General features: G+C 45.4%; 1 protein-coding gene across 5 annotated transcripts in view; it reads left to right on the plus strand.

Annotated features, from left to right (window-relative positions):
• Nucleotides 1–27,559, plus strand: part of LSAMP (limbic system associated membrane protein) — a 747,548-nt gene that overhangs the window by 475,998 nt on the left and 243,991 nt on the right. For all 5 annotated transcript variants that reach the window (XM_050960825.1, XM_050960834.1, XM_050960843.1 and 2 more), the window contains one exon: nt 17,103–17,335. In XM_050960825.1, the coding sequence (XP_050816782.1) occupies nt 17,103–17,335 (233 nt within the window). The remainder of the gene's footprint in view (nt 1–17,102; nt 17,336–27,559) is intronic.

Raw genomic sequence — 27,559 nt, forward strand, 5'->3', positions numbered from 1 at the left:
GTCTGTGTGATTGATAGCTGATTAGCATCCTCCAATCATTCTGGATCAAAATCAGAGCCAGTTTTCTGGCTGGAAATTGATGAGTTCTCAAGTGACCCAAAAGAGAGGAAGGAATTGATAGTCTGCTTCCACAGAGAGCTCATCATTCCTGCTTTCTGCCTTTTCTGCGAGCAAGATCCTGACTCAAGCTATCAAGGCACTTGGCAGCTCTGTAAACAACAGCCAGGTTGAGATTATGCAAGGCAGCAGCAGTCCATCCTGTGGAGCCACAGAGATAGTGACTCAGGGCTTGTCTACATCACAAAGTTGCAGCGCTGGTGAGGGGGGTACAGCGCTGCAACTTAGGAGGTGTACACATCTGCAGGGCATCACCAGCGCTGCAACTCCCTGTTTGCAGTGCTGGCCGTACTCCCGTTTTGTCTCGGGTGTAGAGGATCCAGCGCTGGTGATCCAGTGCTGGTAATCAAGTGTAGACACTTACCAGCGCTTTTCTTGACCTCCGTGGAATAAGCAAGTATCCCAGCATACCTGAGGAAGCCTCTCTGGTAATCAAGCTGGTCTCCTTCCCCGGTTTGCTCTCGCGTTCCCCGAACCCCGAGCAAGCAGGTCTCCTTCCCTGCGGTTTGCAGGGGGGTTCGGGGAACGCGAGAGCAAACCGCGGTGAAGCAGGTCTCCTTCCCCGGTTTGCTCTCGCGTTCCCCGAACCCCCGTGCAAGCAGGTCTCCTTCCCTGCGGTTTGCAGGGGGGTTCGGGGAACGCGAGAGCAAACCGCGGTGAAGCTGGTCTCCTTCCCCGGTTTGCTCTCGCGTTCCCCGAACCCCCCTTGAAGCCGCCCAACAGCGCTGCAGTGTGGCCACATCTAACACCACTTGCAGCGCTGGTTGCTGTAAGTGTGGCCACTCTGCAGCGCTGGCCCTATACAGCTGTACTAATACAGCTGTAACAACCAGCGCTGCAAAATTGTAGATGTAGACATACCCTCAGGCTGTGACAGCAGGGGTACATGCTGCATTACAAAGGAGAACAGAACAGAGGCTCTGTTCCCTGAATGGGATGTCCTGAGGAGGCTGATGGGATCTCACTGCCTTTCCCCTGTCTGGTGAGTTAAGGGGTAGAGATCCTGCCTATGCAAATCCTGGATCGCTCAGATAGGCCCTGGTCTGAAATCTGATCTATGCACAAAAGTTGTACCACTCTAACTATACCAGTATGGTGACAGCAGTACAACCCTTGATACAGGCCCAGTTATATTGGTATAAAGGCGGTTATACCGGGATAGTAGTTCTCATACAGGAAGGGTAATAATCTGTATCTACATGCTGATATAACTACATTCACATTAGGGGTTGGGCTGGTGTAACTATTCTTGGGTAAAGAAATCACACCCCTAACCAAAATAGTTATACTGGAACAAACTCTGTATGTAGACCAGGTTTGTCAGTGAGAGGCACTGGGGTGATGTTTTACAGAGCACTGACTCCTGGCTGGAGAACTGAATTCCCTGGCATGTTACTATTGGGGTATATCGCATGTGCCAGGCTACTAGTCGGTTCCTTGAATAAAGACAGCACAACACTGGTAGCCACGTTCCCTCAGTCTTGCCAACTCCAAATGCTCAAAAATCATGAGTCTGGCTCACCAAAAATCATGAGATTGTCTTTAAAATCATGAGGTTATGTAAAAAATAATAGATTGGGTGTTCTTTTTATTTTTCTTCTGCTTTTTGAGACTTCAGGGTGCACTGAGGTCACATTTTAAAGCTTTCTCAACAGCCATCTTTTTCTTTAAGAATGAAGGCTGAAATAATCACATATTCACTTGACTCCAGGAGCTGGGGTTTTAAGGAAAGCCATAATTATCATGAGACTCATGACTAACACATGAGAATTGGCAGCACTGTTATTATTATCGCTTTAGCTAAAAAGATGCGGAGTTACACTAAATGAAATGAACAAGACTCCGGAGAGCTTATCAGCCCTGTGGAATCCCATTACAAGGGAATTGTCCACAATCATAACAAAAGTGAGAAGAGCCCTAGGAAGCAACAAGCAGGTCTGAGAGCAGAGACAAAATAATAGTACTCGATAGAAAGTGAGTGATGGATGGATTCTACTTCTTTCCACTTCTACCAGCTTCCCAGGGTAGGGCCATGTTTAAATGCAAACTTTCTAAATCAACAGAAAAATAATTAATAATAAAATCCCAAAGTGACTGTAATAGCCTGGTGGTAAAGAGAGCTTGGAACTGTACTTAAGCCCTGATTCAGCAATGTGCTTAACTTTTAAGTTAAAGGGACTTAAGCACTTGCTTAGAATGTAAGTGTCACGGAGTCACCGGGCGATGCTCTGGAACTGCTCCACACCAAGCCAGTCAGCACTTTGGGGAGCCTCCTCTCCCTTGGAGCAGACTTGTTCAGGGCAAGAAGCTCACACGGCTTCACCTCCTGGGTCTCTCCTTGGAGCATTCAGCATCCTCTGCCCCTCCGTGTGCTTCCCACAGCGAGCCCGCCTCAGTGGGGTCCTGGGGAAGCCACAGGGTCCTACACCCCCACTCCGCAGTCAGATGTGACTCTCAGCCAGCCAGTAAAACAGAGGTTTATTTGATGATAGGAACAGGGTCTAAAACAGAGCTTGTAGGTACAGAGAACCGGACCCCTCAGCTGGGTCCATTCTGGGGGGCAGTGAGCCAGACCCCCATGTCTGCCCTCAGTCAGCTCCAGACTAACAACCCCCCCCCCAGCCCCTCCTCTCTGCTCAGCTCCTTTCCCGGGACATGAGGTCACCTGATCTCTTTGTCTCCAACACCTTCAGCTGGCGCCTTTGCAGGGGAGGGGCCCAGGCCATCAGTTGCTAGGAGACAAAGGGTCAGGCATTTAGGTGCACTGGCCCTTTGCTCTGCCAGATACTTAAGAACTGCCATGGGGACACTGAGGCACCAACAGAGTATTCAGAGAAAACATTAAGAACATTCCTAGTTCATCACAGTAAGTTAAGCACATGCTTAAGTGTTTTGTTGGTTCGAGGCCTTGATGACAGTTAATGAGTGTCAGTGATAGGGTACCCCAGCCCTTTAAAAAAGTTGTGTCTTAAGGTATGTCTGCGCTACCCGGATCGGTGGGTTGCGATCAATGTATCGGGATCGATTTATCGCGTGTAGTGTAGATGTGATAAATCAATCCCGGATCGCTCTCCCGTCGACTGCTGAACTCCAGTAGTGCGAGAGGCAGAAGCAAACTCGACAGGGGAAGCCATGGCATCGATCCAGCACCGCGAGGATGTGAAGTACATAATTTTAGTTCGATCTAAGATACGTTGACTTCAGCTACGCTATTCTCGTAGCTGAAGTTGTGTGTCTTATATTGATTTTCCCACCTACCCCCCCACCAGTGTAGACCAGGCCTTAATGAGGGTGTATTCAACTTCAACTGCGTGCAGCACCTTCTGCTGGGCCAGTCTGGGATTACAGTAACTGCAAATTGCTCATAGCCGGCAATTCTGCATTAATCTCTTTGACACCTACCTCCTGCTGGGAGGGACTGGGACTGGAGTAGCTGTGAGCTTTGCACCAGCCAGTGCTCTTACCCCATTCCTTACAGTGACTCCTCCTGGCAGAGACTGGGGCTGGAGTAGCTATGTGTTTCCTATAACCAACCTGCTACAGTTTGAGCATTCCCTACAGTACCTTCTGCTGGGAGAGCTTAGGACTAGAATGTTGTGCAGCATGTTCACAGCTCTTTCTTCATGAGTATATAATGGAATAAAAAACAAAGGTGAATGCAAACTAAGGTGGTTCATTCTTGCCACTCTTCTCTGTTAACTGTTGCTGTACTTGAGTCAATGATTACTAGGGTGACCAGATGGCAAATGTGAAAAATCGAGATAAGGGTAGGGGGTGCGAGGAGAAAATAGGTGCCTATATAAGAAAAAAAACAAATATTAGGACTGTCCCTATAAAATCAGTAACATCGGGTCACCCTAATGCTTACCAGGCAGGGAAGGGCTGAGCAGAACGGGAAGACAAGACAAAACAAACTTAGTGTGATGTGCTCTGGGATTTTCTTCACAGGGCCTCTGGCACTATTGTATCTAACAATCACACTGTCCATCCAGGATCACGCTTTGCATCACATTGCAGAATTTTCTGGCCCATTCAGTGCACGTGTCCAGGAGTCAGTGTTTTGCATTGAATAAGAAGCATTTGATTCCATTTTCTTTTCTGTCTTGCCATGTTACTGGGGTAGAGGGCAGCAGGGGAAGTTAGCTAAATCCTGCAGACACACATGATTACAGAAAGCTCCTCGTTCCTTGCAGGAGCACGGCTCTTATGAGAAGGCAAGCTTTATGTGGACGTTTCAGCCACGGCAGGCTTTGATGCTGTCCAGAGAAGGCAGATGGCATTTCTGATATAAGAATGCAGTAGGCTGGATTTGAAATGTTTAATTTTACCTTCTGCCTCTATTTATTTTCTGCAGGGAGCTGAGTTTTGTTGTGTTCCATGGAGGTAGTGTTATAACAGGGTAACGGAGTAAAGGGGAGCATCGGAGGTCATGTCACTCACACTTATCTCTACAAAGTATGTTGAGATCAGTGAATGGAAAATGTCAGCTAAGGCCACAAGAATTTTTCTTACAACTGAAGCAAGAGCTGTGGTTTCATGGTAAACCAACACTGTATTTCATTTAAACACATAGGTCCCAGTCCTGCAGTCTTGACACAGGCAAAACTCCATTTGAAGTCAGTGAGTTTTGCCAGTGTAAGAACTACAGGATTTGGCTGGTCAGAGTTCATTTATTTTATTTTAGATTTAAAATAATAAAATGATCTTATTCAAAGCTCTAGACATCCTACCACATCATTGGTCATACAATAAAATCCCAGCACCATCAAATAATCATTTCAATAGAACCTCAGCCAGTCACACACAAAGATTCCTTTCTTACCCTCCATTGTTGTGGGATGTGTACCCTCTGCCCTCTCCAAAAAGTCCTATACATTTATGCTGAATAATGGCCTCTACAGGCAGTAGAAAAAAGTGCTTCAGCCACCCTCTTTATAGTCTAAACCAGTGGTTCTCAAACTTTTTTTTTTTCACAGACCACTTGAAAATTGCTGAGGGTCTTGGCGGACCACTTAATGATTTTTCCAAAGGTTGTTTGTACCGTTAGCTAACTATTGTAAAGTACTTTGGATAAAAGCACTCTATGAAAAAAGCTTAATAATAATTAACTATTTTTTGTTCTACAAATAAAAGCACACAACTCATATTTTAATATCAGTAGTCTTACCTTTCTAATGTGATGGATGTGCCCTCTCCCCCTTGCTGTGGCAACACCCAAGATGGGGCTGGGAAGGAGGGGGGGGTCTCTTCCCAGCAGCCGCAGCTGTGGAGCTGGGGGAAGTCACCTCTTTCTCTGGCTGCCGCAGCCCTGCAAGTCCCAAATTCTCCCCACCCCCTCTTCTCACCCTACTTCCCCCTCCTACCTACCCCTTATTCCCCCCAAGGCCACCACCTCACCTTACATGTGCTCTTCTCCAGGGTCCAGGCACCTAATTAGTGGAGCCACATCTACGTGGCTCCACTGATTAGGTGGGTTCTTCATTCTTTCGTGTGCGGCCACCCAGGCACAAACCTTAGAGGGAACTATTCACAGACCACCTGAATGAAGCTCACGGACCACTGGTGGTCCACGGACCACAGTTTGAGAACCTCTGGTCTTAACCCACAATTGCTTAGCCTCATTGTTCTCATACAAGAGAGGAAGCACTCACAGATATAGTCCAAAAAATGGCTCCACCTTCCCCACCACACAGTCATAAAGTTTAAGGCCAAAAGGGAATACCCAGATCGTCTTCTCTGACCACCACGACCACCCAGCCCCTGCCTCTAAACCCAGCAATTAGACCAAAGCATTACAGCCCACAGAAGACTAGACTATTATGTGCCATGGGCAGAGAATTGGAGGGACTGAGGTGCACCAGTGTTCAAATCCCCCACAGGCAAATGATTACATGAGATATACCCAGACAATCCTGGGTATATCTGGGTAACCCTTACCCATATACTGCAGAGGAAAGTGAATTCCCCCCCACCAAGGTCCCTGCCAATCCAGTGTAGGGGGAAATTCCTCCTGTCTCCATATAGGGTGATCGGTTAGACCCTACGGATGTGAGCAAGAACCAGCCAGCTAAGCCCTGAGAGAGAGAATGCTTGGTGCCATCTCAGAGCCCTGCCCAGCTTCCCAGCTCTAGCTATGGCCATCTTCCAGGAAATAGGAGGTGAGCGCTTTACTGCTGTTCTCTCTGTGGCTGATGATGAATTGGGTCTTGATAACCTGTCACTGGCTTCCATCGAAATAACACTTCTTGACAGCGCACCCGTCTGTTTGCTGGAAGGTGGGGAGGGGGATCTGGGGACAAGAGTTGTGGGAGCGACAGAAAGAACATAAACTGCTACAAGTGTTTCAACAACATGCTGGGAAATGAATACGCTGCATGCAGTCATCTCTACGGGAGGAGAGGCAGCGTGGAGAAATTCTGAGGGAAAATGATAGGGCTGGAGCGAGAAAAAGGAGAAGGGTTGAGGGAAGGAAATGCAACCTATGGGATTATAATTCACCATCTGAGGAGACTCCCAGTGATTCGTAGCTAGACCTCAGGGATCCGTCAGCTTCTGATCAGACCCTTATGCTCCATTCAGCAGGGGAGGGGGCTGTGTCTGCCAGTGTGAGGACACAGCAGCGACGTACCCCCTTGTGAGATCTTTTAAGGCTCACATTTCCTTTTGTAATTAGAGGAAGGCCCAAACTGGAATGCCTAAAACGTTGAGAGGTTCAGATAAAATGGGAGTCTGATCTGAACTCCAACCTTATGCTGGCTCTAAATCAAACTCTGATTGAGGGGGGCTTGCAAAGTCACCTCTGGTTTGCCTGTTCTGTTAATTACGTAGATGAGTTGGGGAGGAAGGAAGAGCAGCAGCAGGAGCTGCTGCTGCCACAGAATTAGTTCCAAATCCAGCTGGGATTTGGGATACAGGGGTTCTCAAAAACTCTCCTCTGCATGCTGCAAGAAGTACACACCCACCCACCCCCCGCTTGCCTTGCTGGTGCTGAAAACCAGAAGCAATAAAATGAAATAGAAATGTGTGAGCACCAGGGAGCCACAGAAGGAAATGAAAGACCCAGTTTTGTGGGGACCCCAGAAATGAAAGTGCTCAAACAGGAAGCAAGGTAAGAAATAAACTGATTTTGGATTGAAAAGCAGCTCTCATTTGATGGAACAGTCTAGATTTTCAAGGGACTGTCCCACATCATTCTTGTGGGTAATTCAGATGTCATTCAGGCAGAGGCATGGTGAACTCATGAATTGTTTCAGACAGGGGCATGCTGTTAGGGTGACCAGATGTCCCGATTTTATAGGGACAGTCCCGATATTTGGGGCTTTTTCTTATATAGGCTCCCATTACCCCCAACCCCCGTCCCGATTTTTCACACCTGCTGTCTGGTCACCCTACATGCTGTGGTCTATTTTGTTCAGTTCATTCAGGTTCTTGTGCTGCTGTCTTGAGCACATGGCTGGGGTGGCCATGTGATTTGGGCTGGAGCATACTGGCGTGGTGATGTGACTTCATCACCTGAGGATTCAGTAACAGTGTCACGATAGGACATTGTGACACTTTTTCTCCCCCTGAGCAACAGATCCTGAAATGTGGGGACCTTAATCTAGTGAATGTTTCTTACAAATTTTGCGTTCCTAATGAGCACCGTATTATGGAACTGGTACAGATGGTACAGATAAGTATCTGAAGTAAATAACTAATGAGCGCATCATCCTCTTGAAACAGGGAGGTGAGTGGCATCTGTCTTAGGTGAGCGTGAGCAAGAGGTAGCATTAGAAATACACTGTGTTTTCCACATACAGTGGCATGTTCAATGCAGTTTCCCTAAATACCCTTCCTGCAGGCAATTACCTTAGATGATAACATTCTGCACTTACTGTATGGATGACAGTCCTAGCTGAAGGCCTCAGAGCACTTAAAAACACTAATGAGTATATTGCCACTTCCTATGAGTCATTCTCTCCATTTTACAAATGGGAAACTGAGGCACAGAGAGGCGAAAGGACTATCTGTGTAACCTGTAAAGTTCTAGCTCCTGCGCCATTTCTCTAATCACTAGGCTAGTTACTGCATGGATATTAAATACCATGTAAGTACTGAAATTACATCTGTGGCAGGTTTAAAATTTGATCCAATAGCTAAGCATCTTATTATATGCCTGCCAGCCTCCAGTGAATTTGCTTTTATGTGGTCTGGGTGGCTTAGGGCGATTGGTTGTAGGACATAGAGATATTCTATTCTAGGTCTTTGGTTTAAATTTGATCTAAGGTTGATATTAAACAAAAGTCATTGCCATTTAATGGCTCTGTGATTGCCTACATAGTAATGGGGAAGAAACAGTTTCCAAGGAACCACCACCAGTATTGATTGGCCTTCTTGGTGGCAGCATGAGCAGTGGCCAAGGACTGAATAGGCTAGTTGCAGCCCAACTTTACAGGCCCGTGGCTTGTTACAGGTCATTATTGACATGTGCTCTGGTGTTGTGTAGAGGATTCATTTTCCAAGCCTGCACCCAAGAATGTTTTGGGAAAGAAAAACCAAAAAAGATGTATTGCAAATAATGAATGTGATGGGTTGGACCCCCCCTTCTGGGGTGCCACTGAGTCTGCCTGTCCCACCAGCCTGGGTCCCCCGCACTCTGTGCTACAATGTCAGGCTCTCAAGCCCCTGTCCAGCGCACGCACAGGCAGGGACAACCCAGCTGTAGAATCACACAGTCTGTTATCAGACCAGAGGATTCAGGGTGCCTGGGGCAAAGAAATTTTGTGGGCCCCTTCCATAAAAAAAAGTTGCAATACTATAGAATAATATATTCTCATGGGGGCCCCTGTGGGGCCCGGGGCCTGGGGGAAATTGCCCCACTTCCACACACACCCCTGGGCAGCCCTGGGGAGGGCTCAGCTAGAGGAATGCCCAGCTCTCCTGTGTACACACTCTCTGAAATGTAAACCTAAAATTATATTGTCTCATGCTGTATAGAGATCTATATAGCGTAAGCTCATAAAAATCACCCCCTCCCTCAAAGTGGAGGGAGATATGCCCTGCTCTTTTCATCCCTCCCCCATTAGTTCCTTTATTGCTTTAGGTGCTTTCAGCAGTTTGCCTTTTTGGGCAGGGAGGCAATGCAGAAGAGCTCTGATTGACTTACTTCCCAGCCTTAATTAGGATTTACATAAGGCGGGAATCCTTTGGAAAAATACCAGCCGTGTCCAAGGTGGTACTCTGTACCAGGTGACATCATCACATGATCCTGCAGGGTCAAAGCAACATCCCAGGAAGCCTCTCAGGAAGGTGGGAGATAAAGTTCTATTGTCCTTCTTACATGGCCTATTGAGGCTGACTGACTACTGTGTGGTGGGCATTCCCCCAAATACACACACAGTTGTAATTGTTATATAGTCAATATTCCTAACTTCAGATACAGCAATGATACATGCATACAGATTGGATAATCACATTCAGCAAATCATAACCTTTCCAAAGATACCTTATATGACCCATCTTGCATAAAATATATCTTAGTTATGCCATATTCATATTATAACAATATTTCTATGATGACTATGGGGTGTAGCATCACAATCAGTATGTGTTAATTTAAGGGGACAATAATGATTTCAATAAATCTAATCAGAAACCTTCAAATGTAATTGTGATAATGCTCACTGATTATCAGACATTAACAGTTGTTTAATATCTAATGCAGGGGTAGGCCACCTTTCCGAAGTGGTGTGCCGAGTCTTCATTTATTCACTCTGATTTAAGGTTTCACGTGCCAGTAATACATTTTAATGTTTTTAGAATGTGTCTTTCCATAAGTCTATAATATATAACTAAACTATTGTTATATGTAAAGTAAATAAGGTTTTTAAAACGTTTAAGAAGCTTCATTTAAAATTAAATTAAAATGCAGAGCCCCCTAGACCAGTGGCCAGGACCCAGGCAGTGTGAGTGACACTGAAAATCAGCTCGCCTGCTACCTTCGGCACACGTGCCATAGGTTGCCTACCCCTGATCTAATGGATGCCACACAGCAATTACTGTTCAAATATTAGTTAATATACCAGTTAATATTCTATTAGTATTGAATTAACACTTCTGACACTGAGCATCATCACATAAATCCTTATTAATGTGTACTCAATAAAGCTGGATGATCCATATGGAAGATAGGTACATGTGTGTACGTGTATACATGCACCAAGATACCTAACCTACTTTGATATATGTTCAGAGAGAACCAGGACTTGGAATTTCCACATTTGTACATGGATTTTCTCTGACAGTTTTAGAGGAACAGGAGCGAGAGTAGCTCAAATCCATTTCACTTACTCATCCAATTTCTCTCTCTCTCTTTGTTTGTTTTCATTTTGTTGGCACTGTCCATTACAAGGGAGCCTGCAAGGTTATTAGAATCTAGCAAGTGACCTGCCTTGACCACTGGGCTCTACTGATGATCTGACCCCTGGGTGTCAGCAGTGTAGGATAGGCTATGACATACACATTTTAATTTCCCAGGGGCAGCATTTCTTATGGCAGCTGGCAGGTTTGTTCTGTTCTTCCTTAACACGTGGTTGGACCTAGCCATCTAGCTGCCCTTGCTTGGCTGAAGATGTTTGTCTTCAGTGACAGGCAAAAGCCACCGTGCATTCTGTACTCACCTGGGACCGAGCCTGTACTCCCCTGGAATGGATTTATGGAACATACTCACTCCTCCCTCACTGCTGCTCAGTCTTCTGCCACTAAGCTGGGGTGTCCCCTGGTGATGGAATGGCTGCTGTGGCAATTAAAGGGCAGTATGCTGTTGATCACTGATTACTCTTGCCCCTCGCTCCACCGATATGGTCACAAGGTGCCCGTTATCTACCGGGTAATAAGCGTTGGGATAGGGCGGAGGCTCGATCACTGGATGTCCTCGGGAGGGGTGACAAGTGCCCTGAAGGTAGCAATGGGGATAACGCAAACAATGAGTCGTGGGGTTAAAATTGAGGGTTTATTGAATGGGTCACAAGTGAGGATGAGGAACAACTTAATACTAGTTACAACTTGGACCTACAATATAATACTAGAACAAATAATAAAAATACTGCAATTACAAACAGAAGCTGATCCTGGTACCGCTCTAAGTCCCAGTAGTTATTCAGGTCCTTCCAAGGGTTAGTAAAGGTGCTATTGGTGCTATTATTAAGCATAAATGCAATTACTCGTCTAAGTAAAAAAAATGCAATAAGACAGTTAAAGATTGCCGTGATACTCTGGTCAATCCCCCTTGCGTTCAAGGTTTCCTGGTCAACGGGTTTCCCCTAGTAGGAGCCTTGGGGCGGCTGGGATCAGCTTTCGTCTCCGGCTTACAACACGATTACAGGCTCAGTTAGTTAGCAGAATTAGCAAAATTAGCAGCTAGGCATACTTACACACACAAACCACAAACGTTTCATTACCACCGGCAGACGGGTAGGCTTCTGAGAACACGGAGCCGAGGGAGACTTCGAGTTGATCAGGCTCGGTTACGGGTATGGGCTTCTGCGTTTCTTTCTCCCTGCCCACCCTTGCACGGTGGGCAATTTATAAGGGTAATGACGTGTTCAGTTTTTTGGCCAGGTTTCTCCTAATTAGGAGATTTACAGGTGCCTCGTTACCACCCTCGGGGGGGTGAGGTTTCCTGGAAATGGCTGACCACAAAATTTGCCTAGCCCCAACGGTAACTTTCGGGTAATGCTTCTCGCTTGAGAGTACGTGCATGCTCGTTTCCTGAACATGGAGGCCAGGGCAAAACTGCTTAGGGCTGCAGCACTAACATAGGCATTAACATATACATGTCATTCCAGTGGAAGCAAGCCTTGGCAGATAAAGCTAAACATTGGGGTAGCAGTGAACATCCTACACAAGTGAAGTTAAGAGGCATTAGGGTAGCAAGGATGGCCTCATGGTTAAAGCTTAGCCCTGGAAGTTAGGAGACTTAGGTTTTAGTCCTGGCTTGGCTACTGATCTGCAGTTTGATGCTGGGGAAGTCACCTAGGGCCAGATTTAGGGAAAAGGACTTTGGTGCTGCTATGCTGAGTGTCACGGCACCAGACTTGGAGGAATCTAGAAAATCACACTGTAATCCACAAAGCTGAGTTAGGTGCATTAGGTCCTTATAAAGTGATGGGAGAGCCTAAAAATACAGTCCACAAAATCCAACATGCTAGGTGGGGAGCTGCCTAAGCTAGCCAATGGGAGATGTCGACTAGAAGAGTTTGTCCTAGGTCCCACCCCTCTCCAGGGGATAGGTACATATGTTCAGGTTGCAGGAGCATCTATCTCTACTATCGACCCCTGAACAGGAACCAACTGTCTGCAGTCAGGTGGCTTAAGCACCTAAACTGTTCTTGCAGGAATGAGTTAGGTGCCTGCCTTGCTCCACACAAAATGGCCAGTGGTAGTGCTGGTGCCCACTTCATAACTTGTATCTCAGTGAGTTGAGCACACAAATGGGATGTGGGGGACCCAGGGTTAATTCCCCCCTCTCTTCCAGAGGGGGAGAAAGGATTTGCACAAGGCTCTCCCACCTCTCAGAGCTCTGGGATATTCAGATGTAGAGCTCCCTCAGTCTCTCCTGTTGAAGCTGTTTCCCTGTGGATAATTAATGAAAGAGCAACTGGCAGGTGGGTGCCTCAGTCGCCAGGCTACAGAGTCATTCTCTCTCACACTCCCTGGCCCAGTGGCTATTTAAGCCTCTGACTATATTTAGGGGATTGAGGCCTTCATGTGATTTCAGCAACTGAATGCCTATCTTCCTTCAGTTCATGAATTGTTCTGATGGAGGCAACAGTGTGTGTGTCCCAGGATCTAAAACTTAGGCACCCAGGGAATTTTAACAGTGCAAAGTTAGTTTAGATGCCTGCGGGGTTAAGCAGCAGCTAAGCGGGAATTTCATGAATCATAGTGGTGCCACACACAGGGAGTTAGGTGTCTAACTCTGGAGTTTAGGTGCCTACGTCGCGTTGTAGATTGCACCCGTGGTGCCTAGAGATGCAGCTAAGAACAGAGGGATTTTCAAAAGCACCTAAGTGCCGTAGGCATCTAACGCCCATTGTCTTCAATGTCAGCTTTCACCTACACAGGTGCTTTTGAAAATTCCATTAGGTGCCCATCTGCAGCTCTAGGCACTGAATTAGGCAAATCTGGCCCTTAGCCTTTCTGTGGTAATAATACTGATTTATTGCACCACTGGATGGGAAGGGCGACTTTCATGAATGTGAGTGCAGTATTCTGAGATGGTCGGGTGGAAGACATTAGAGATGGGCAGAAGGTCACCAATAGTGTGATGTGTTATCAGCCCTCTGTCTCAGCACCTTCCTCAGATGGTTGCTTTCTGCTCCTGTCACCAGGACTGCAGTCTGAGGTGGCACCATTCGTTGACATTGCATGCCTCAAAGCCACCTGATCCACTGCCCACCTAACTAAACGCAAATGATCCCAGAGTGATTCCTCTCCCCGGCCCTCTTTCTTAGTAAAGAGGCAGATTTTAAAACAAAAACAATCCCAGCTGTAAACTTGCCTCAGGGGAAATGTGCATCTGGACAGAAGAACCAGCTCAGACTTGGGCGAGTGAAGCCTCACTGGCCTCTCTTTGCTGGAAGTCAGTTACACAGGCCGAAATCTATGGGCTGCACCCTGCAGGCAAATGTTAGTCAAGCTCCTAGCTTGACCAGTGCCTGTTTATCACCACACAGCATGGCATTCCTACTGCCCAGAACTGACCCCAGAACAACTCAGAAAGCTTCTGTGGGCATGTTTGCTAGAGAGGAGTGCTGTATACGGGTGGAGTCACATAGCTGTGGACTGTTGCCTCAGCAAAATCTGAATGAACCGCATTCAAGTGTAGGAAGTTGGAAAATGTTTGACCCTTCCTAAGAGGCTATTTGAAAACCTACTGTCAATATCCTTTTTGTTGTTCGGCAACAATCTTTATCTTCTTTTGTTCTCTCTTAAGTGCAACATTTGTGTGAATAGTGCTGATGAGAAGTGCTGGCCTCTTTGAATTCCCACAGATGGAGTGGAGCCATGAGAGGTGGTGGTCTAACAGCCTCAGAGATTTTACTCCTTTATATGTCCACAGAACAGGCACAGCCTGGGTAGCTTGAGGGCAAGCGTCCACCCTCTGTTCCATCCATGTGTGTGTCAGCCCCATAGGCGTGGGAACTAGGGTTGTGGGGAGTGCCGCAGCACCCCCAAGATTTTATGCGAGGTCCCGGCTGCTGCCAGACCCACACTCGGGGCTCCGTTCCCATACCTGAGCTGTCAGAGTGCCTCCATTCCCTACCACTATACTATCAAGGAACCTGTGCAAGTTACATGTGTCACAGTTCAGCCTCTTGCATATTTTGTTTTCCCTCAGAGTTAGCACGATATGCTTGCCGTGGGGTATTGGAAATGCTTGTGAGAAGCCCTGCTATTGTGGGCAAGTAAGAAATACTATGAGAATAGTGGCTTCTCTTGCAAGGCAAATCTGAACAAACCTGGCCAGTGATCTCACTGCCAAACTTTCTTCTACTGCCCTGCAATGCAGGCTGGGTCATTCAGGCTGACTGAGTGGGTGCCACAAAGAATGTGCCGAGAATTGCCCTGTGCAATGTGGGGGTGGGGAACTGGGAGAGGTGGGCACTAGTGCATAGAGGTTTCCTGTTAAATTCGGAGACAGTGGAACCTACAAGATGGCTTATACAGGGTCTAGATGGAGAGGCCACGACTGTCCTTTCACTATTTGTTGTTCTTTAAGAGCTTTATTTGCCACGTATATGGAAAGTGAAAGTGTCTTACAGCTATAAACCTGCTCTCTCTGACATGCAAGTTGTCTGGTGATTTTGGAAAGAGGACTTTTCCTCTCAAAACTGAAGTGGTAGCTCAGTCCTGGACCCGCACGTGAGGCCCCGGCTGCAGGACCCACACCTGGGGCTCTATTCTTGGCCCCACACTCAGGGCTCTGTTCTTGGCCCTGTATGTGGGGTCCCGGCTGCAAGACCTGCACCTGGGGCTTTACTCCTGCCCCCAGCTATGGTCTCAGCCTCAGCCTCCTTACTCCTGTCTGCATCCCACCCCTATCCTTGAGCCAGCTCTGGGGGTTGGAGGGGCCACAGGGGTAAGGGGAGGTGCAAGGTAAAACATTTGGATACCACTGGCTTGTAGCACCCCCTCTATAAAACTTGTTCCATTGCCACTGCTCAGCCCTGCCCTGGAGGGGACCCCTGTGAGGAAAGAATGGGGGAGTTCAGTCTCATCAATACATGCCCCCTGTCTGTCTCTTTCCTATGGTCAGTGCTCAGAGGGTTGAGATGGATATTTGTACAGAGCCAGTACCTCAGCTAAAGCTGGGTTTGACTGTGATGGCTCCTCTACCATCTATAAAATAATTCGATCACTGTAATGTAGCTGCAAGGGCTGTCAATCCATCCTCCCGCCTCCAGCCCCTGCTGCTATTGGCAGCTGGGACTAGGGCCATGATGGGTGGTAAGCCAATACTGTCGCTCCTCTGTGTACCATACCCCCCTGCCCTCCACCCTTCCATGCCGTGTGACATTATAAGGACACACAGCAATTGTCATGAGGGGTGGAAGGGTGTGACAGTGACGTCCCTGCAGGCTCTCTCGATCATTGGTTAGAACACATGCACACACCCATGGCATATATAGCTGCAAGAAGGGGACATCTAGTTTTCCAAGCCTTTCCATCAGGGTGGTGTGAGGGAGCAGAATACAACACTGGGGGCACAAAAGTTGGGAGATGGAGGACGTAGATCACATGATGCAGCAGCTGTTTGCTACACAACAAACCCAATTCTCATTTCTGACCTATCACCACCCCCAGGCTGGCAGGGGGCTGGGAATATTGAGTCTTTTGTGTACTCAGTCATTGGGGGGAGGGGGCTCATGTGAAAGAGAGCTCAAAAATCTTCATCTCTGTCTGCCTGTAAGGGAGTGGACTCAGCCCTGCAGCGCCTCCTGCTGGTCATCCATGGGAATTAGCTCTTCTAGCATCCTGGAGCATCCCCTGCAGGCCGGTGATTCACTTTACCTCACTCTGACTGTCCCTCCCAGGACCTCAGTGCCCCTTACTCCGGGTTGCTGCCCCCCTGGCAGTACCCCCACACTCTCGGTCTCCCCACCCAGGGGAACCCCCACCCACTATCCCCACTTTGTCTCAGTCTTGGTTACTGCCAGACATCACTTAGCCCCATTCACTAGGGCAGACTGCAGTATATCAGCCACTCATCACAGTCAATGGGGTTTGGACCTGCTACCTCTGCCTACCTGTGGGCTGCACCTTTGCAACCTCAGTACCCAGTTGGCCTTATCCTAGGCCTGCAGTCTGTGGAGTTTCCAGGCCAGAGCTCCCCAGTTCCTCTCACCTTCCCCCAGCCCTGCTCCACCTTAGGCACCCAGGTGTGCTCCCTAGCAGCCAGGCCCTTCTCCCTCTAAAATCAGAGAGAGAGTATTTGCTCCTGGCTTCCCTGGCCTTTATAGGGCCAGCTGGGTCTGTTTAGGGCATGGCCACAGCTGAGGCTGTTTTCTACCAATCAGCCTAGCTTTCCCCTGCCACAGCTCTCTTGAAGGGCTGTTTTAAGCCCTTCCAGGCAGGAGAGGGTGACCACCCTGCTACACTGCTCTATACCGTTGACAGGATCAAAGGGAAGCTGGAGGTCAGGATGCAAGCCCTAGAGCCCTCAGAATGCCCCTTGGCGTGTGAAAAGTCCCTATGAAGGGAGAGAGATAGCAGGGCCCAGGTTACTCATGCCCCCTCTCATCTCCTTTGAGCTGCCTTGATCATTTCATATTTATAAAGCACTTTAGTAATGTGGCTGATGTAATAAGTGGTGTCAATGCTGATGATGTGTGACTGTTGGCAGGCCTGGAGCATGTTGCAGAATCCCATGGGATGCTGGAAGAAGGTAGGAGCCAAAGTGGAGTCTGAGCTGATACCCCAATCTCTGTTCTCACCCTCCACAGATGTTATGTAGAAGACCGAAGCTCCAAAGTGGCCTGGTTAAACCGTTCTGGCATCATTTTTGCTGGACAGGATAAGTGGTCCCTGGACCCTCGGGTAGAACTGGAAAAACGAACCCCTCTGGAATACAGCCTCCGAATCCAGAAAGTGGATGTCTATGATGAGGGGTCCTATACATGCTCAGTGCAAACACAGCATCACCCCAGGACTTCCCAGGTTTATTTGATTGTGCAAGGTAAGAAACAAGAACTGAGAGTGAGCAAAGGGTGGAGGTGCGGGTGATTTCTTTCTGGGGAATCTGTGTTGTAAATAACTGGAGGAGAGAATACAGACCCAGTAAACTGTGGAACAAGCAATATAGGCTGTGCGTGGGCAATTCCGTTAGTTCACACCACATCTCTAGTGTCATCTTCCACTGTGATACACATGACCTAACGCTGCCTTGCTTACAAAGGTCAGACACAGCAGAGAATGCTGACGACACTAGAGCAGTTCCACTGCACTTTAGGGCTGGCCCTGGCTGTACTGACATCGAGGCAAATACATTTGTTTTTATACCACTCGCCAGAGAGACAATATACTGGCTGCCTCATCTCTTCTCTGCCTCTTTCCACAGGTCATCTTCATCATTTTACCTTCCCCATGTCACCTTTCATCTCTTGTCCCTCACTCTCTCCTTCCTTCCCCTTTCCATTCCACTCTGCACAAGGGTGGAGAATTTGTGTTTTGATCAATACCTTGTATTTTGGGGATTGACCCTTAGAGGGTTGTGGCTAGATATCTCCTCCTGATAGTGGACACACCTTCCAGAGTCACGGCCCCCGTGAAACATGGTGTCTGATGTGACTGCCAATCCACTTGAAGGCCACCTCTTCTCACTTCTGTTTCTCAGCTTCTACTAATTCTCCATGTAAGGGTCACAAAGAACTAGAACCCTGGCTTCCCAAATCAGTATTACACATGCATATAAATTCTCTTAAATAAATATATATATATATATATATATATATATATATATATATATATATATATATATATATATATATATATATATATATATATATATACGGTTGGGCATGGCTTAATTACATATTACAGACATGTTCAGATTTTGTATTATCATTCAGACTGCAGTTGGTTATTTCTTCAAATTTACTAGTAACCCAAAAGGCTGTGGATTTTTTTTTTTTTGATTCAAAACAAGAAGTTTCTGAAAAGCTCCAGCCTCTCTTTCTGTGGTGGTACTTGGCAGATGCAGTGCTAATGAGGACATAGAACATGTACCTGCAGTGTATGGTTTGTATGTGTATTCACAGGTGATATTGTACAGGTCAATTGTGTGAGTCAAATAGTTTGTCACACACACACACACACACACACACACACACAGTTTCAAGACCTTTGTAACTGTTTATTGGAAGACAGTGTGTGCAAAGTGCAAGTTGCAAATTCAAGATGTAGCCTGGATCATCACTGTCTGTAACTGCTGGGGTAGGGCAAAACTAACCAGCTGTAGGGTTTTTTTATTATTATGATTGCTGGTGAAATCAAATAACAAGCAATTTCCATTTACCTGTAAAGAAAAATACAGGCACAAATGCATTTCAGAGCCAGAAACATGTATTTTTAATTTTGATCAGAGATGGGTGCATAGAACAAAGTTGAGATCCAGAACCCTGTTTCTCCTTGAGTTTGTCTGTACTCAGTTCTAATGCCACCTAAATGCATGATTCAGGCCTGGTACAAATTGACAATGCAGCCATGCATGTTTATTATTGGCAACTCTTGCAGTTTGATCACAAGTCTCATGATGTGTGTCACATACTGTGGTGCAGTCGAGACCATTGATGCATTGTGTCATACCAGCTGTGTAACCTTGGGTGCCTTAAGTGCTCTGCTGTTGTGGCTCACAGCCCGGACATCAATAGCCAGCAGACAAGCATGCCATACCCTGAGTGTCTGTGCACTTTGCAGCTCTGGTTCAGCATTTTGATTCCAGCAGCCAGCTTGTTACACCCCAGCCATACTCTGGCCTCCACCGGCCTGAGTTACATCTGCAAGATGACCCCAACAATCCCCAGTCCTGAATTTTCCCAAAACCATGTGTTCTGCAATGTCCAGCCCTTTCCTGGACCATCTAGGGGAATAATAGGGTTTATTTGCTCCTCTGCTGACCCAGCTGCAGCAGTGTGTCATGGAGAGAGAGGTAGCTTCTCAGGTAGGCAGGTCCCAAGTCATTTAGAGTTTCATAACTTAGAACCAACACCACTCAGTCAGCCAGCACTGATCTCAGAGCATCCGACACATTCTTTAAACAGCGAGCACAGATCATGGCATGACAGAGTGCTTAATCAGATGCCTGCCATGCTGGCTTTTGTTTCCAGATTGATTTAAGGCATAGTCTCATATAGAACATATTACAATAGTCTACTACTGGGGTGACAAAGGGATGAGGGTAGAGAGGTCTGAGGTATCTCTGAGAAAGGGTCATGACCTGCTGGCCAGATGGAGATGCGAGATGTGGGGGGAGGGGAAGCTCTTCTAGGCACTGCTGCCATGCAAATATCTTATAGCACCTGGAACTTTTGACACCTCCACCACCTGATCTGCCAACTCTGCTGACAAACAGTAGGCGCACACTGACAATCAGATGGGCCGATATAATCCTTGCTATGTCCTCTATCTGCTTCTTCCAGCCTACCTATATTGTCTCTAGCTCATCTGATCTGAGCCTCAACAACTCTGTCTCATCCAGGCCCAGTGGAGAAAGAGAAGTGAGTGTCATCAGCCTATTTGAAACACTTTACACTGTCTCAAATCAGCTGCACTTTGTATCTCTTATTTAAGACATTTCTGTTGACATGGAAGGCACATCGTAAAGAGCAGTTACCTCTTAGAGACAGTATGCAGTGTCTTGTAGCCATGTCAGTCCCAGGATATTAGCAATATAAAGTGAGTGAAGTAATATCTTTTATTGGATCAATTTCTCTCTCACACCAAGAGAAGTTGGTCCAATAAAAGATATTACCTCACCCACCTTGTCTCAGAGATAGTGACTGCACAGTTCAGAATGTCATCTTGGATTGCTGCTCTTTTAGGGCTAAATTCTACAATTCTCATTCTGTCATTATGTTAATGGAGACATTTCCATAATCCTTATTTGTTGCACCAGGCTTGCATACACACAGACATTACATTCATTAGTAGGACTCAAACTTAAGACCTTCAGCCCTAAAAATACAAGCAACAGTGACTTGAGTACATAAGAACATACATACAATCCAATACTTCTGTTAGTCTATAAGGTGCCACAGAACTCTTTGTTGCTTTTTATAAGGACATATGTACCTCATGTTCATACTGGGTCAGATCAATAGTCCATCTAGCCCAGTATCCAGTCTTCTGACAGTGGCCCATGCCAGGTGCTTCAAAGAGAATGAACAAAACAGGCAATTATTGAGTGATCCATTCCATTGTCCATACCCAGCATCTGGAAAACAGAAGTTACAGACACTTACAGCATGGTGTTGTATCCCTGACCATCCTGGCTAATAGCCATTGATGGACCTATCCTCCATGAACTTATCTTGTTCTTTTATGCACCCTGTTTTAATTTTGGTCTTCACAACCTCCCCTGGCAACATGTTCCACAGGTTGACTGTACGTTGTGTGAGGAAGTACCCCCTTTTGTTTGTTTTAAACCTGTTGTCTATTAATTTCATTGGTTGAATCCAAGTTCTTGTGTTATATGAAGGAGTAAATAACATTTCCTTATTTTCTTTCTCCACATCATTGAAGATTTTATAGACCTCTTATCATATCCCCTCTTAGCCCACTTTTCCAGTGTGTGTGGATATATATATATATATAAAATTTGCTATGGGGTGACCAGAACTGCATGCAATATTCAAGGTATGGGCATACACTGGATTTATATTATGGCATTAGGATATTTTCTGTTTTATTATCTATCCCTTTCCTAATGGTTCAAAACATTGTTAACATTTTTTTACTGCCACTGTACTTTGAGCCTATGTTTTCAGAGAACTATCCACGATGACTCCAAGATGAGAATGCACAGAGTTAATTTGCACTGAGTCTGAGCTAGGGGACACAGGATCAATATGAAGGGGGAGGAATAGAACTGAAAAGGAAGAGGATTGTCCCAGGCTTGAGAGCCCAAGATTTTTGCTGCACAGTTGTTGGTGTTTCACTAGACTGTAAGTTTCCACTGGCAAATTAGTTTAGAATTCCAACCACACTGTAGTAGTGGGGTAGTCTTCCTAGTTTTTGCTTTGTGGGTTTGTTTTTGCCTAGAGCTCATAAATGGCAGGAAGTTGCATCTGGTATTTCACAATTTGCCAGGGAAGTTCCACATTTGTACTGCCTCCCCACCGCACCCTACTGCCTCCCCACTTTTGTTTGCCTAACTATGGGCTTGGCTGACAGCATTGACTGATCTATTACCAGGCAATGTAAGTTTGGGGTCTGTGATGTATGTCGGATCATGGCATTTCTTAGCATGCAGATCACCACAGGGTGTTTTCTTGGAGATATTTCAGTGCTCCTTTTACAGATGCAGGCTGACACAAATGACATTGGGGCCCTGGTCAATGACTACAGCTCTTAAGTGCTGCAATAATACAAATAATAATAATGATTTAGGCCTCTTTTAAAATGGTTGCTCTATTTTTGGAAAAATTCACATAAAACATGTGAAACATTTCCCAGGGATCTTTGAGTGTTATTAGCCAGATCCTAAGCTGCTGTAAATCAGCATGACTCCACCGATTTCAATAGAGAGAGTCTAGTTCACAGTCAGTGGTTACAATTCTAGATCTGAACCCCACAACTACTGATCATCAATTAATGACTATCTCATATTGTTTCCCGTTTCTCTCCCATCTGTCTCCCTGTCTCCACCTGTTGTCTTTTGTCTTGTATCTGGGGAGGGAATGTCTTTCTGTCTTATGTGTGTACAGCACCTTGTGCATGACTGAGGCTCCTACACACTACCATCATAGACCTATTAAATAACAATAATGAGGCCAAGGTCTGCTCCGGTTTTCACATGCTGAAATATCAGTGACAGTATGGGCACAGCAAAACTACACACACCTGTTGCATGCAGTGAGACCTGGGTTCTTGGTACAGTTATGCTTTTCAAGGAATACACTCCTCTTCACTTCCCAAATTAATCTTTTATGCAGCATTCCTTTGTGCTATTCAACAGTTGCAGGCTCTCAGCCCCGGTACCAGGAGGTGGCTGCCTTCAACCGTAGGGGTGCGATTCTTGTGCCTTTTAGGATCCTTTGGGGATAAATGCTTGTATAAATGCAAATGATTATTGTAATCACTATTAGTAGCTTGTCTATGATGAACCAGCAGCTCGAAAACCTGGAAATGAACAAGAAAAAATCCCAAACCTTTTGAAGAGATCATTTCTATTTCAAAATAATGAGAAGATACATAACATGCTCCCCTAGAAACCTGTGAATCAACCGTGTTTTCACTAGCAATGCAGATGAATGCTAAAGCTAATCACATCCGAATCTTTAGGTGTCATATCAACCTTTCCACACCATTATCTGGCTTTCAGTTTTCTTCCTTTCATTTAAAGAAAATACTATTGGGTCAAATTTGTCCAAGTTTCAGTTTTGTTCTAATAAGATTTTAATAAATCCAAATGAAATGTTTCTACATTTTATATGTGTGTGTGCATATATGTGTGTGTATGTATATATACATATAAAATATAAAAATACATCATTATAGATATATTGCACTGATGCCTGAGGACTCAATCCTGCAAACCCTCCATGCGGAAGACTCATGTCGGTGTCACTTGTAGTTCTAAGCCCATAGGGCCTACTGGATCAGGGCCAATGTTTCTGGCCTGCAGTCGTGCTGTCTATGTACATTGTAGTCTTCTGCTGGAGTGACATCCTGGGGTGAAATCCTGGCCACACTGAAGTCAATGGGAGTTTTGCCATTGACTTCAGTAGAGAAAGGATTTCACTTCTGAAACTAAAAGCAGCTAGAAACTGACTGCAAAGTAAACCAAAACCATGGGCTGTTCTTACCATTACAGCCAAAAAACCACCCCCTTCAATTCCAACCCCATAAATATAAACAAGTATATTTTAGTTTTAAAATTCTTTCCATTTTAATGTTTTTGAGGTGGAATTAGGGACAGAAATGAGCTGTTTTGGAAAAAATAGTACTTTTAATCTGGCAATATCTCTTTAAAGGTAGGCTGAAGACTGGGAAAAATGGTGTCTGTGTCCTTCTTTTGTGCTGTATCCATGGTGTATGCAGGAACAGAAGAACGGCCATACTGTGACAGACAAATGATCTATCTAGCCCACTATCCTGCTATCCTGTCTTCTGATAGTGGCCAATGCCAAATGCTTCAAAAGGAAGGAACAGAACAGGGCAAGTTATCAAGTGATCCATCCCGTTATCCAGTCCCAGCATCTGTCAGTCAGAGGCATAGGGAAACTCAAGCATGACCATCTTGGCTAATAGCCATTGATGGACATATCTTATCAAGTTTGTTTTCTTTTTTAATCCAGATTTAGTTTCAATCTTCACAATATCCCCTGACAACACGTTCCACAGGTTGACTGCGCTTTGTGTGAAAAAGTACTTCCTTTTGTTTGTTTTAAAAATCTTGCCGATTAATTTAATTGGGAGACCCTTGGTTCTTGTGTTATGGAAGGAGTAAATAACACTTCCTTATTCATTTTCTCCACACCATTCATGATTTTATAGACCTCTGTCATGTCCCCCCCCTTAGTTGCCTCTTTTCTAAACTGACTAGTCCCAGTCTTCTAAATCTCCCCTCATGTGGAAGCTGTTCCATACCCTAATCGTTTTGATGCCCTTCTCTGTACCTTTTCCATTTCATATATTGCAACGAGGTGACCAGTACTGCACAGTATTCAAGGTATGGGCATACCCTGGATTTAGATAGTGTCACTATGATATTTTTTGTCTTATTATCTATCCCTTTCCTAATGATGCCTAACATGAGCGGCGTGTAGAGGAGGCTGGGGCAGGCTCAGCCTCCCCAAAAAAGCCTGGCCATGTGTGAGGGCAAATGCCATGGATGCGGCACAGATCACGTCCCTTGGAGGCACACCAGCCTGCTGCCTTTGGAGTGCCAGAAGCGAAGCTCCCTAGAAGTGTGGGGGCCACTGGCACCCAGACTGTGGCCCTGCCAGTTCTCTGCCCCAAGACTCCACCCTGCTCAGCCTCTTCCCCTGAGGCCCCACCCTCACTCCCTCTTCCCCTGAGGTTTCGCATGCCTGCTGCTCGTGCCTTTCCACCACAGGCAGGCCTTGGGGGAAGTGAAAGACAAGAGTGAGCGGCCAGCAGGCTTGGGAGGCCTCGAGGGAAGATGCAGAAAGGAGTGGATGGGCGGGGGGACCTCAGGGGAAGAGGTTGAGAGGAGCAAGCAGCTGGTGGGTGGGGATTGGAGGAAGAGGGGGAAAGGAGCAAGCAGAGGGAGTCTTGGGGGAGAAGGCAGAGCAGGAGCAGGAAGAGGTGGAGCAAAGGCGGGGCCTCAGGGTAGGAGGTAGGACAGGGCCATGACCCAGGCACTGGTGGCCCCTCCTCACTTCTAGGGAGCTTTCAGAGCTCATGTGTAAGCTTCCCCAAATGGACTACTCATGTGCCACCTGTAGTTCCTAACATTCTGTTCATTTTTTTGACTGCCACTGAATACTGAGCCGATGCTTTCAGATAACTGTCAACAATGACTCCAAGATTTTTCTTGAATGGTAACAGCTAATTTAGACCCATCATTTTGTATGTATAGTTGAGATTATGCTCTTTGTATTTATCGTCACTGAATTTCAACTGCCATTTTGTTGCACAATCACCTAGTTTTATGATAGTCCTTTGTAGCTCTTCAGTCTGCTTTGAACTTCACTATCTTAAATAATTTTCTATCACCTGCAAACTTTGCAACCTCACTATTTATCCCTTTTACCAGATAATTTATAAATATGTTGAACAACAATGGTTCCAGTACAGATCCCTGGGGGACACTGCTCTCTCCATTGTGAAAACTGACCATTTATTCCCACTCTTTGTTTTCTCTTTTGTAATCCATGAGAGGACCTTCCCTCTTATCGGATGACAGCTTACTTTGCATAAGAGCCTTTGATGAGGGACCTTGTGAAAGGCTTTTTTGACAGTGGAAGTACATTGTACCCAATGGATCACCCTTATCCTCATGTTTCAGAGTAGCAGCCGTGTTAGTCTGTATCCGCAAAAAGAACAGGAGTACTTGTGGCACCTTACAGACTAACAAATTTAATTGAGCATAAGCTTTCATGGATTACAGCCCACTTCATCGGATGCATGCAGTGGAAAATACAGTAGGAAGATTTTATATATATATACACACACACACAGAGAGAACATGAAACAGTGGGTATTACCATACACACTCTAAGGAGAGTGATCAGTTAAGGTGAGCTATTACCAGCAGGAGAGAGAAAAAAAAAGTTTTTGTAGTGGTAATCAAAATAGTCTGCCATCATGTGCCAGCAATGTCCCTCTGCCAGGTACATTGGCCAAACCGGACAGTCTCTATGTAAAAGAATAAATGGACACACAGCAGACGTCAAGAATTATAGCATTCAAAAACCAGTCAGAGAACACTTCAATCTCTCTGGTAACTCGATTACAGACCTAAAAGTCGCAATATTACAACAAAAAAACTTCAAAAACAGACTCCAACGAGAGTCTGATGAATTAGAATTAATTTGCAAAATGGATGCTATTAAATTAGGCTTAAATAAATACTGGGAGTGGATGGGTCATTACACAAAGTAAAACTATTTCCCCATGTTTATTCCCTGCCACACACTGTTCCTCACAACTTCTTGTCAACTGCTGCAAATGAACCATTTTGATTGCACCTACAAAAAGTTGTTTTGTTTTTTTTTCTCTCCTGCTGGTAATAGCTCACCTTAACTGATCACTCTCCTTAGAGTGTGTATGGTAACATCCATTGTTTCATGTTCTCTGTGTAAATATATCTCTTCCTACTGTATTTTCCACTGCATGCATCCGATGAAGTGGGCTGTAGCCAGCGAAAGCTTATGCTCAAATAAATGTGTTAGTCTCTAAGGGTGCCACAAGTATTCCTGATCCTTATCCATATGTTTGCTGACCCCTCAAAGAATTCTAGTAGATTAGTGAGGCATGATTTCCCTTTACAAAAGTTGTGTTGACTCTTCCCCAACAAATCTTGTTCATCATTTGCAGCCCCCAGGTGTCTCAGCACATGATTCTGAAACAGTTTGGGCACACTGGTCCTAATTCTCCCCCCAGAATCTTGTGCTTCTCCCACCTGCCTGTCTGTATCTACCTGTTGCCTCTCATTTCAGATTTAGATTTTAAATTCATTGAAGCAGGGACCATCTTTTTATTATGTATATGTTTTTGCAGAGGCTACCATAATAATAATAATTAATATACTACAACTAATAATAATTAATAAAATATAGTATTCAATAATAGGCTTGGGGGGGTGTTCTTCTTGGGATATCCTCTTTTTCTTTATCTTATAAGTGTCAGGAGTGCTCACACATTAGCAGTACTTCTGGACCTACCAGTAGATAAAAGGACATTTTAAGGGAATAATGATTTTTATCATATTTCCTATATAGCTTCTAAAATGTCAGTGGTGAATTGCTGAGGGGAAAACGACCTCCAAAATAACAGAATAACAACTTAGCTTAATAAAGTCATAGATTTGCAAGTTAGGAGAAAAAAAGAACTCACCAAGTGTACACACAACAAAATAGACAAAAAAGAACAGATACTTAGACAAATGGCTTCCATTTATTGAGTGTTCTGACAGGGAACACTTACCCAAGACAAAACCAAGGTTTTTGAAGTATTTTTTTTTAAATATTAGGTTAAAATGTACATTTCTAATACAAGATGGGGAAAGAGGCATGGATTGGAGGCACAAAAGCAGCTGCTGGATTGTACCCCAGGAGAAAACAAAGAGAAGTCTGCTATTCTGGAAAATGCAAAAACCAGAATTGCTAATAGTAGCTATGTGATCAGATTGTCAAAACTCAGATATCAGCAATAAAAGATGGATGGAATGTAACTGTTTTATAAGTTTCATTGAAGTATGAAAAACTGAAAATAGTTTTTTTTAATAAAAAAGGCAGGTCAGGAATGTTTGCTGAAGGACTCTGTGGAAGATTTAGACACAGATTATGTGGCTTATGTGCTCTCTAAACCCGTAATTGAAGGGCCAGGGCTCCTGAGCCTTTAACACAGGTTTCACTTGCATGGTGTTGTTGATGTCAAGTCCTGCCAGTTCTCCAGCCATCCACGGAATCTTTCAGCAATAAATCAACTTAGACCAAACCTCTGTTTCTAATGTAAAAACACAAGCAAGGGGGAAAAAGAAAAGTCTTCAAAA

Source organism: Gopherus flavomarginatus, chromosome 1 (assembly GCF_025201925.1).
Source record: "Gopherus flavomarginatus isolate rGopFla2 chromosome 1, rGopFla2.mat.asm, whole genome shotgun sequence".
Classification (NCBI taxonomy): Eukaryota; Metazoa; Chordata; order Testudines; family Testudinidae; genus Gopherus; species Gopherus flavomarginatus.